We start from the raw sequence: 12,446 nt of genomic DNA, 5'->3' as shown, positions 1-12,446 counted from the left end.
AGTGAGGTGTCTTGTCATAACGCGCTACAGGTCTGTGTGTCTGTTTGACTAAGGGCGGGGCTACACACACACACACACACACACACACACACACACACACACACACACACACACACACACACACACACACACACACACACACACACACACACACACAGGCAGAGCTGAGAGGCAAACAGTGAACAGGACAAAACATGCACTTATAGGTTTTTTTTTTGTGCTTTAGAAGGTAACCGCTGTGAAATAATCATAAAATAACTTTATTTCTTTGATTCACTGCTTTGGTCTCACTAATGCAAATCATAGCAATATATTCACATACTGGACACATTTGTTGTAATGTGGTGGCTTGTCAGTGATTGGGTGCAAATCCTGTACTAATAGCCCGCACTGCCTCATTTCACTAGTTCATTGAAAAAGATCAGAGCCACTTCGTACAGTTGTTCATCATCATAGTGACCTTGTCAGCGGGAGGCTAATAGCTCTTACATAAGTAGATGAATAAGACTTAAAACTACCAATGTCATTCATTTGGCTTTGAGGTTGATAACATGAATATGAGTTACATTTCAAAAATAGGGATTCTTTGTTCACTGGAAGCTCATTTTGTCAGTCATTCAAGCTGTATCTGTGAATATTCAAATTATACTACGGAAATGAGTGCTAGTAGCTCAAGGCAGACAAAGGGCCCTTTGATACTCACTGGTGATTGGAAAGTAGAAAGTTTGCTAGGAGCTAAGTGATGTAAATTCCGAGTACAAATGTATTCTTAGCTCATTAGAAAAATATCTGCAGAGCTAATGAGAGAAAAAGAGATACAAACAGTCAGAGAGGAACAGGAATTCATTATTTGGCCTGTGAAAGCTCACCAAACTGCACGTTTAACACAATCCCTGCCTGTCTTGTCCAGGAAAGCACTGACCTGTGCCAAGCAGCTACGTCTGCCCAAAGTGCTGCAGGCCTGGCTGAAGTCATCGTCATCCCAGGGTGGCAAAGATGAGCCTGTGCCCCCAATGCAGTCTAGGTTGTCCAGGCTGCGGTTATTGGAGAGCTCTCGGAGAGATGGAAGACAGCTGGGAAGAAAGTTGAGAAGCAAAACAAGATAAAGGAGATGTGTGAAATATAAGTAGGAAAATTAAAGGCAATGTCAGGAGTGCGTGAGCACATATTCAAGGAAAAGATGGAATAAGAGTTGATGTTAATATACGATGACAGGGAGGCAGAAGGGAAACATGGAACGTGGGAGAACATGAACGATCAGCAAAAACCAGGAATTGAAAGAGAGACAAAAGGCGGATTATTCAAGTTATCCCTTTCATTTCCACTTTGATTTTATGAGTCATGAAACCTCATCTCTATTCTATTCCAATTTCATCTAATTTTAGCATCTGAGCATGCAAAGCCAGTGATGTCAGGCGCATGTACACAGCTCTGCGTACCATCAAGAACAGCTTCAGCTTTAATCGAACAGCAGCTCTGAAGTTGTGTTTTTACATATTCTTTGTTGGCACACAGTGATAGTTACATGTGTAGTAAGCTGCCATGCCATGGTCTTGGGACACAGATGTCCCCTCATTGGAATAGTGTCAAACTCAGCTACTTTTCACCTAAAAGCACTGGGCAGATGGTATTTACAAGCTTAAGGGAGGTTGGCAGTTGTTGGCAGCAGGGCGTGAATTTGGCATTTGGAGATGCCACTGACTTCATCTGAGGGAGGCGGTGCAAAGTCATCGATTGCTAATGATCCAATCAGACATCGCACCCCACCCCTGAGACGTGGCTTACAGACCTATCACTGACCTGCTCATTGACCTGCCCAGCTGGTGCAGAGAGGACACACTGTGGAGTGGAGACCACAGGGCATCCAGCTCCCCCTGCAACAAGGTGAAATCCAGGGTTCTGCTGCTCACGCCAAGAGGGGTGGAGCAGACCGAAAGAGAGTGGGGTTGGATGGTCAGGGATTGGCAGGGGCAGTAGGGTTAGTCACTCAAGCACACGTTAGGGAAGAATCCTTATATTTCTAAACAGAGACTAGGGATTTGAAATCATATGTGGAAGTGTGTTTGTCAGGTTGGCCCGTGGCTGTGTCTTCCAGGATGACGCCCTCTTGTTTCAGCTGAAAGGAGTATTTTCTAACATCAACACTCGATCTCTCACTCTGATCAGAAATAAGCCCACTGTCAGAGTGTCTGCATAAAGTACAGCAGTGCAACCTCTAAACTTAAGGACGACAAAAAACAATAAATGCGCTATAGAAGGTCTATTATTATATATCACATACATATATGTATATATATCATATACTGTGCATGCATGCTGAAGAAAATTTAAAGCTTGGTTAAATTTATTTATTTCTGTATCTAAATGCATTGACAAAACTCTAGAAACATATCCAAAATACAACCCTGATTCCCAAATAGTTGGGACAAGAATAGAATGTAATACATTTTAATAAATTGCTAATCCTTTTTTGAATTATATTCAATAAAAAAAAAATAGTACAAAGAAAACGACGCTGTTCTGAACATTCCACACTTAAACAGGCGATAGTGTCATGATTGGGTCTGAAAGTGGCAACATCAAAAGGCTCTCTCGTTCACAAGCAAGGATGGAGAGAGGTTCATCACTTTGTAACGCTTTGTAAATCTGTTCTCGGTAAACACACTTCGCGTGGAAATGTTTGCATTCTGTTTCTAAGTAAGTCACAATGTTTTGGAAGTCGGGGTTGTACAGTAGAGCATGCCAAGCGGGAATATCTATGGCAAAAGAGAAAAATAAATTGAATCATTAAAATTTCATAAATTTCTCAAGCAGATCCCTTCCGACAGTCATTTCAAGCAACACAGAATCTATTTTATCTTAGACAGCAGATGTAACTGCTGCCGAAAAACTTTCTCTCACTTTAGGGCTTTGGGATTGTTCCTCTGCAAATGTCTGAATCACTTTGAGCTCAGAAATCTGAGTCGACATTACAAAACACGACAGTTATGTCTTGCTTAAATTTGTATAATGTTGCCTTGGATTCAAATGAATATGAATATGAATGTATTTTCATTTTCATTTTCCTGAAAGGCACAGTGAACTCAGCTACGTCCCACTGCAACTGCATTACATACTGTTACTGCCTGCAAGGAGGTATGTAATTCAAAGATAAGTGAGGCGCAGTGCCAGTCAGTTAAAGAGATGAAGCTGATTTATGGTGATTTAGTGTTTGAGTGGAAACAAAAGTCAGTGTCATATTGTATTACTTCCCAAATGTTATCTGTATATGTTTTGTGGGTTCAACTACCGGAAGGTAAATCACAGATGAGGTATAGTAGTAAGGCAGGCATGTGGATGACAACAGGGAGTCTGACACCACTTAATTCTACGTGTGAGTAAGCGCAGCGGGGCCTGTGTGTATTTGTGTGTGCATGTTGTATGCATTTGTATTTTCCTGCATACTGGAGATTGAGGCTGGGCGTGATAGTTTCCTTCCTGTACACCCAGAATAAGTTGGCTTAACTCATATCCCTGCTTCAGTTTACATTTGAATCACAGATTGAACCTTTAACATGAGGCCGTCTCCCTTGCTGTTAAATGTGAATGTGCACTCCATAATAAAGCCCGGTCTGTTGTCTTACTTGCGTGGGGGTAGCTGGTCGCTCAGAGACTGCTGCGTAGCCCTGAGGTAGCTCTGGCGACGAGCGGCCGTTTTTGGCGATGGTTTGGGGCTTCCCTCCGAGTCATCGCTGTCTTCCATGTCTCCCATGGCCTTCACGTAGCTTCCACTGCGCATCCGCCGACATGGGATTTCATTGGCACCCCCACTGCGGCCTAATGTGCTACTCCAATCACCCTACAGGCAGCATTAAGTAGATAAAATTAGTTTATATGTCATCCCTTTATCACTGTATTAGTGCTCTTGACAGTAGGATACTTTGAGCCTATGCATGGAAATAGGTGTTAATGAGCCTGTAAAAATAAATACTCTTTAAACATAACTGAATTCTCCTGAGGTCTACTCACCCTCCTTCCAACCTGTAGGTAGTTGCAGGTTAGTTCCTGTTGGCAGGATTTGGACTTGAGCATGGACCTGTCCAGAGTAGCTGAGCCCTTCTGGATCACCTGTCTCGGCTGGCCCATGGTCAGTGTGGACCAGGACCCTCCTTTCATATAGTCATTATCATTTAATAGCAGTCCTCCTGTTCCACCTACTCCACCACCTCCTCCCCCCCCAGGCATAGGAAGTGCCGGATACTTCATGTCGTTGCTGCTTTTTGAGGAGCTGATAGTGTTGTAGCCGCTGTGGATGTATCTGCTCTGGCCGCCCTGGCTGTCATGGCCGGTTGGACGCCCCAGAGTCATCATGGCCATGGTGTTGTGGTAGCTGCTCAAATCGCTGCTGTCCAGATCATCTGAGCTCCAGTACCCTGACATGTTGGAGCGTGGTCGTCGCTTGGCAGTCGCCTCTGATTTTGTACCCCGATCTTTACTTTTGGATCTACGATTCTGCTTCCCACTGTCTTCAGTGCCAGATGAGCCTCCACCGCTGCCAGTGGAGCGTCCATTGATGTTTCCTTTCATGTTGTGGCTCTCCAGTGACTGGGACTTTGCAAAGAGCTTCTGCACTGAGTGCAGCATGTAACGGATGCGACCAGGACTGTCTGTGCGCTGCTTGTCGGCAGCAACGGCAGACGATCGATGGAACTGCAATGTGCTGAACCCGTCACGGCCTCCAGGTAGCTGCTTGTCAAAATCCAGTAGACTGGGTGGTGCCTGGTTCTTGGTCATATGATGTGATATAGTTGCTGAGCCGCTTGTAATCATAGGTGTTCGTCCACTCAGCCCCGCCATGCCCATGCTCATCCCTGTCCCCATGCCCAGGGACATGGATGTGCCCATGGTGCCTGTACTTATCCCCCCGATGCTGTCCCCAGGTGGAGAGAAGTCAGACTGGTCGTAGGAGTTGTAGTGAATCCTGGGGAAGGTGCTACTGTTGGACAGCTGGTTGTTGAGGGGCAGCATGCACTCAGGAGGAAGGGAGCCAGGGTTGGCTGATTGGTAGAGGTGGGGGTCCATGGTGCCATAGTGGTCCATCGTGGGGCTCAGTAGGTAAGGGCTGCGTGGCAGGGTGCTGGTCCTCTGAGTGTAGAGGGCGTCAGGATGGCCTGATGGAGGTTCACAGGAGTCAGACAGGTGTCTGTTACGGTTGGTCCCCAACCCTTTCATGGTGGCGAGGAGGTCCAACCCTCTATAAGACCCCCAGGCCGAGTAGAGATGACTGACAACCCCGAAGGTGATTCCTATAAAACAGAGCAAAAAGGACACAACATGAGAAAGAGGAGAGAGGTTTAGAATGAGACACACAAATTCAAACTCTATCAGCTCAGCCACACACACGCCCACTCTTGTGCCAAACCAGAATATAAACAGGCTAGCTGTAGGGCTGCGAGGGAAATACTGTGCAGTGAATAAGCCAACTTTCCACTGCTTCCCACAGTGAACATCTGTGTTCAAATGCTGGAAGTGAATGGAAAAACAACGTGTGGAACAATGATGTGCTGCAGCCAGTGGGCCAGGGCATACATTATGGGAAAAACAACAATTGCAAGCAGTCATCCGTAACTACAGACACCTCCACAGCTATGTGGGGCGTACATGCCAGCAGCCAGTAAACAAATATCACATTTGGAAAAGAAGAGTAGAAGAACATTATTTCACAGAGCATTAACACTTTCATTCAAGTGCACAAATCGACAAAATAGACTTTGTGTTTTGGGGAATTGGATATTGACTCAAAAACATTTGCGAATAAAAAAATGTCTCTCTGCATGTCCTTCAGGTTAGCTGTGATACTGAACAGTCAAATCTCTGAGAGAGCTCTTTCTTCCAGCTTGTAGCACTCTTTCTCCATCTGTTTCTCCTTCTCTCTCTTCCTCCACCATTTCCTCGCTTTCCTCTTCCCACCTCCAGTGGGTATCCCTGGCACTGATTGCTGAGCTCCTGTCCTATCTTTGCATGGCGAGCCAAAGATGGCGGGCAGACTGTCATAGTGAAGCCGGTGAAGAGGAATTGACCAGTGGGTGGTGGGTTGCATGAGCTGGCGGCTACACCTCCTTGTCCTCCTAGTCAAGCTGTGCCAATGCCCTGCCTGGCCAGGCGGCAAGGGTGGTACCTCTTGTCATGAAAATGATAGATGGTAAGGGATGAGGGATATCATGTCAAGGCAGTGCAAATTATTATTATTGACAGGTATAATATGCAGTGCCTCCTTACTCAGCATGGAAAAAAGAAAGAGAAAATCACATTTTTCTGCAAAAAAGAGTGCCGGGGAGCAGGTGTGCTCTCTTTCTCAGGAAAATAAGATGCTTACATTTGAGCCCAAAGAATACAGTCCATTTTTTATATGTTGAATAAATAAAGTAAATCTGTCAAATCTTTATCACTCCTGCTGGAATAAAGGAGCTCTTCCCTTTAAGTAGATATCATTATTGATAGTCTATTCAATACCCATGCTGCTTCCTTATCTCTGTTGGTGTAGTGAAGTGACTGCAGTTGAATAGATTATGTTCTGCTTTGGGTCCTCAGGTTATCTGAAGCCCCAGAATTGACTTCACTACAGCATGTGGACCAAACCTCAAAGAGATTTGGGTCCTTTGTTGCTATTTTAAGCCATCACAAATGTTTCCTGAATCCATCTGTCATCTATCATTTCTCTTGGCTGCTGCCCCAAAGCTCAACCATCTAATATTCAGATGATCCCTTGCATATTTTGGTGGATATATAATAAAGTGAAACCACACTCTTCTCAAGTTTCTCTTGAAGATTGATAAATAGTCGTTGCCGTGTATGATAGCAGGTAGTGTATGTGCATTAGACTGGACTAAAATGAAGAATATGTCTTGTCATTAGAGCCCCTGCAGAGTTCCAGCCAACAAAACTAGAAGAAAACTAATAAAGTGGTAAAAAGTCAATCTCATCTTCAGCACAGTACATTTATTTTTGATGTATCCAGAGGTAGGCAGGCCAATGCCACCTCCAATTCATACATTTACAGCTGCTTCACACAAATGCAGGCTTGTGGGCTTTGTGGTGTACTGTGGACATGACATCCTCACTTTGTTTCTTACCAGGTCCTCTTATTCCAAAAATACCAGAAAGATGAAATACTAACATTAGAGACTGCTACTGTGGGGAGGGGATGTATTGCAAATTTATTTTCCTCACTTATACTTCTCAATATAAGGTTCCTGTTTCCTGCCAACTTTGCAGTCAATGGCTTTCATTTCTAGAAGTTTAAAACCAAATTGGAAAAGAGTCCACAGTCCCCAAAAACACATCTTAGCCATGTCTTATTTTTAAACTAGAATAGCACTCAGTAAAGCGCATATCTCAGCCAAGGACCAATAGTCTCCTTTCGTACTCACTCATAGATACCAGCCACCTAAATATGGCAGATTTTCATCAAGAGTCATGCATTATTCCCTGAGAAATTAATGAAAATGTCAAAAAACACCTTGCAATGTTGAAGAAAGCAAGAAAAAAATCCTGAATCCGTCGCTTTATCCAGATCTTTAGTTTTTGTGTAATTATGCTGACAAACCGGCCAACCAACAAACAAACAATGGGACACAGGAGAAAACATTGCCTCCGTGACGGATCTATAAATCTAGTTGTTAAAATGTTGTCGGGAAAGTTGTTTCCTTTAAATCTCAGTTCAAACCTCCAGAGGGCTACAAACCTGGAGGAAATGAGATAATTGCTCGTTGCAGTATACAGACAATAAGCGACAGGATGTTGGATATTAGCTCATTTAAAAAGATGACACTTCATTTCCAGCAACACAATGTGAATTGGTTTCAGAGAAAGGCACTATGTTGTTTTGTGTTACCTTGCTTTTACATACTGTAACACGTGCACACACACACATTACCTCAACACACTTCTAGCAATTAGCCATTTGCAAAAAAATCTCCATATAAATTATAAGCCTGGCTTTCATGCCACAATTATTAGCATGCTGCAGGCGCAGACTCATTTAGTGTCATTAACAGAGCCTCTCTGAGTGTCATCTCCGCTGATAGGGTCAAATCCTCTAAATCCTTTTACACCACATTAGCTAACTGCCTCATATCCCGTCGTGACACGCCACTCAGCTAAGCTTAGCATACCCTCCTCAATGTGTCAGCCACTGCGCCTACAAATGACAGTGATACTTGCATTAATAATGGAGGCAGGATTGTAAACTGTACACTGCCAGTCAAAAGTTTTGAACACTAGTACATATACAGAACCTTGGCTTTTTTTTTGTTAATTTGCAATTATTGTAGATAATTATACTACAGTGGGATAACAAGGCAGCTTGAGCTCACCTGGATGACGCAAAATACTTGAAAGATGCTGCAGGTAAGATGTTTTTCATTAAGCAGGGCCTGCTACAGTATCACTGACATAGGTGAAGAAAAATTCTAACCCACAGACAAGAAAAATAAAAGATTCAGGTCAAGCTTCTGCATTCATCAGCTCGTTGCCGGACAGACAAGTGTGTGTGTGCGTCTCAGTCTGTGTGTACAGTGCACACAAGACAAGAACGTTAACGTGTCTGTGTTTGTGTGTGTCTTGACACCCTGCTCGGAGCGTCTGGTGGTAGCATCTCCCTGCCTCGTGCACTGGGGAGCTGCCATCTGCTCTTCCAGTGGGAAAAGGGGCATTTGGCGTCGAGTCCAATTCATGACCTTACTCATTCTCTCAGTTACAACTACCTCAGATCCACAGGCAGTTCACACTGCTAACCAGAGGAGGGCGATCACACTCAATACAAGCTGGGCAGTGAGTCTGCCAAGTACCATCACTCTCTGATGTTTCCATGCGGCATGTGTGCATGTTATCACTTGTTCAGGTCAGAATTTACACAATAGTGCATCAGTAAAGAAGTGATATAAAGGGTCTGAGTGGATGTCAAAAAAAATGTAAATAACGATAAGTAGCAGAAAGTAACAGTCATACCTGAAACGACATCGTCTTTGAAGGACTTCATTTATATTCTGATGATGCTGGGATGAGGGTGTGACAGTATATTTCAGCATATAAATATCAAACATCACATTACTGTAGCTGGTTAGGGTGGAGGTAGTTTTAACTACTAGTAGATTTTCAGTCCATTGGTTCCTTAGAAGTTAGGCCTCCTGAAGATAAGTCTGAGGGGGCCTAAGATGATAATGGGATAGGAAAGATGAACAAGTTTGAACTATCTAATCTAGAAGTTACTGATCGATTGTTATATATGATGGAACTTCTAACAACTCATCTGAAATGTAACAAGGGCCCTTGTCCAATACTGGTTTTATCTTTTACCATACAACGTATTCTATAAGCTTATCATATGATTTATTTTTAAATGTAAAGTGTTATTTGGAAAATCATGAATTACTACGGCTGTAATTAATCTAGTGAAGAAAAAGTAGAACATTTCCCTCTGGAAAGTGGAGTAGAAGTATGGTAGAGGTAGAAGTTGCATAAAATGGAGAAGTGCCAGTTTTAAGTACTTGAAGTGGCAACCGAAAACTAAAACCTAAAAGCTTTGAGTTTGAGTTTATTCAGCCATTTAGTCTATAATGGAAATTGGGTGACCGCGTGCCCGGTGACTAAACATAGTAATAACAAGGTTTATAGGGACAAATGTAAACACAGATGGTTTCATTATTCTATATCCCATACACTGTACAATCAACATTGTCTTCATAATGATAAGTTGAAGTAGAATACTAATCTGTTGCCAGTTTAAGCATAGCTTTGAGGAAAAATGTACTGTACCACTGGCCCAAAGGGATAGATGCTTTGGGATTAAAATGGTTGAATCAAAGATGTTCAATATCAGCACAAAATACAGAAACCTAAATTACTGGGATACATTTGTGATCTTCAAAAACCCACAACCCTATCAGGAACCTTCATGTCTAATAATCTGCTAAGTACTTCATCATTCTGTCAATCTTGAACGAGTGCACCTATCTATTAACCATCTGTAAAACAAGTGTCTGTAAATATTTGATGATGAAAAACCACTAAATGAACATTTCACCCATTCTGTCTTCAACAATATTTACTCATTTTACATATTTTCTGGCATAAAAATAGTTCCACACAAATGGACTCCTCACTCCGAGACAAAGTGAGAATTTTTATTCCCAAATATTTTCATTCACAAACTGAAGCTTTGCCATCTTGGAAATATCCAAACTGATATTCATACAGCTAGATTCTGTATCAAAACATCTTTTAGTTGTCTGTCTAGAGTTGCCAGGTTTTTCGAGCGGTTGCCAGTTTCTAGATTGGCGAGTCAGTGGGCGGCCAGATTAAGATGAGAGACTGAGCAAAGGACATCATCCCCTCATCTGAGCAACACTGTACAGAGAGGCGGTTTGTCAGAGAACAGCTCAGGCATTCAGTCAGCGAGCCCATCTGCTCCATAGGCTTACAGCACTGCCCTGGAAGACAGGGGACAGCTCTGTGTGTGTGAGTGTGATGTGTCTAAAGGCGGTGTGTGTTACACGAAAACAAGGGAGGCGAGTGCTTACAGAGAGCAGGAAGGGACAGAAGGAAGTTAGGGAAAAGCTGTGGGGAGAAAGGTGTGGGTTTTGACGGCAGCGAAAATGAAAGCAATCTAACGGGAATGAAGAAGGTGTGAAAATGAGTAAATGTGCTGTAAACTGAGCACCGGGGAGACAAAATATAAAGAAGAGCAGAGGAAGATGAAAAATCAGCAAGTGGGGAGGAACAGCACGGGGGAGGATGAACGAGAGATGGTGGTGTCAGGAGGGTTCTGAGTTCTGTCTTATGCAAAAATACAGTTTTCAGCAGGAGAGATCGGATGCTGGAGGAGGAGATGTGTGTCAGTTTGGAGAGTGTTTGATGCATGTGTTTATCCCGGGTAAGGTGTGAGAGTGTAAATGAGTGTGAATATGTGAGGCATATGTGTGTGCAAGATAATAATTGCCTGCGACCGCTTGGAAAATTAGAATTTTCTTAGCTTTTGTTTTTAAGTTACGAGGCCTCATTCGAGTGAGACTTAATTGAATAATTTGTCAGTCACTGAATGCCTCCGAGTGCTGAGTGTTTGTGAGCGAAGGCGCAAACCCTCTTATGTATGTGTGTCACGTAATTAATAATAAATAGTGTGTAATGTGTGTGCGTTCACGCGTGTTTGTGTGAGGCAGGCTAACCTTGTCCTAATTACACTCTATCTGTTCCATCAGTGCTGTGCTCTGGCCTATTTTCACAGCTATAAATTTACCACTCTCCCCTCTGTTGTGATAGATGACCCACTCATTTTAGCCCATCTCTGAAGACTGTGAGCCAGAAAGGAAGTCAGTGAACGACAGCGGCACCACTTCACTGCCTCTGATGGCCGATGGAACTTTCCATGTCCTCAAAACTACTTCTATATGTCGGTGCGTTAAAAAGCTGTGGAGTGATGTTGTTAGCATTTTTTGTTTTTCAGGATGAGGAAAGCCTCGTATATGTATAAAAAAAAGGAGTGAATAAATTTAAGAGCTGAACGTGCCATCTGGAGAGTGTTTTGAGTGTTTTACATTTAAAAAAGCAGCTCTTCCTAGCACTGATTATTCATGAATTTGTAGCCCTGATTATCATAAAATGTTCACAGTGGTTACTTTATTGCTGTGTATTAACAAGCATGGCTGAAACTGAATATGCACTGCTTTATAGTTGCTGTTCTGACACTGTTCCTGACCTCTAACTTTGCCTGGAGGGGAGACAAGAGGTCAATGAAAAGATCTGTAAGTACACTACTCCTGTCATGCTGAAAAGCTAGTTCAATTTCAAATCTCACACATTGTATTTTTTCCACAAAATGTACACATAAATAACATTTATATACTAATATCCAGCACGTCCCACAGCATCTAGGTCAGTTAAACATAAGCTTCTAAGTTTGACGCTGTAGTTACCACTCTACTGTTGTAGTATGAAGGGCAAAAAAGTCTGAGTTCGGGGGGTTGGATGGGCCATATGCAGGACATTTCCTCAGGAGACTAGAGTTTGCATCACATGTATGACCAAGTGTCAACATTGATGTGTTTTAAGTTATGTTGCGCAAGTAAGTTGACTTGCATAAATTACACAAGATGTAAGTGACGTGATTGAACGTCTCAAAGTATGATCTTTACCTAAACCTGACCACGTTTGTGCCTCATGCTAACAAACCATGACCATTTGACAATGTTACACAGTCCCAAAGTCATAAATGTGAGGAATCCCTCACATGCGAAACTGATGCTACAGTGGTACCCACAGTGTAAAAATGTAACGTCATTAAAATGTCTAAAAATTACTAATCTTTGTTATGTATTTTCTTGAGTTTGGTACGAGCGATATTCCGTGGATCACTGCTGGAGTCAGGTTGATAAACAGGAGTGAAGACAAATCCACTTTTCTTCTCTAAT

The 12,446-nt window shown here is 42.8% G+C and overlaps 1 protein-coding gene across 3 annotated transcripts in view; it reads right to left on the bottom strand.

Moving 5' to 3' along the window:
• The window catches only part of dlgap4b (discs, large (Drosophila) homolog-associated protein 4b), a 28,789-nt gene extending 23,520 nt beyond the window's left edge, over positions 1 to 5,269 (bottom strand). For 2 of the 3 annotated variants that reach the window (XM_073468770.1, XM_073468771.1), the window contains exons 1-3: positions 4,009 to 5,269; positions 3,624 to 3,838; positions 923 to 1,073 (exon numbers count right to left, since the gene is read on the bottom strand). In XM_073468770.1, the coding sequence (XP_073324871.1) occupies positions 923 to 1,073; positions 3,624 to 3,838; positions 4,009 to 5,211 (1,569 nt within the window). In that variant the 5' untranslated portion in view covers positions 5,212 to 5,269. Of the gene's footprint in view, positions 1 to 922; positions 1,074 to 1,800; positions 1,903 to 3,623; positions 3,839 to 4,008 lie in introns of all 3 variants that reach the window. The other variant, XM_073468772.1, reaches the window with a different exon arrangement.
• Positions 5,270 to 12,446: the final 7,177 nt, after the last annotated feature.

Source organism: Pagrus major, chromosome 6 (assembly GCF_040436345.1).
Source record: "Pagrus major chromosome 6, Pma_NU_1.0".
Taxonomy (NCBI): Eukaryota; Metazoa; Chordata; class Actinopteri; order Spariformes; family Sparidae; genus Pagrus; species Pagrus major.
The sequence above is the reverse complement of the archived record's forward strand: the minus strand, read 5'-3'. Positions and strand labels throughout refer to the sequence as shown.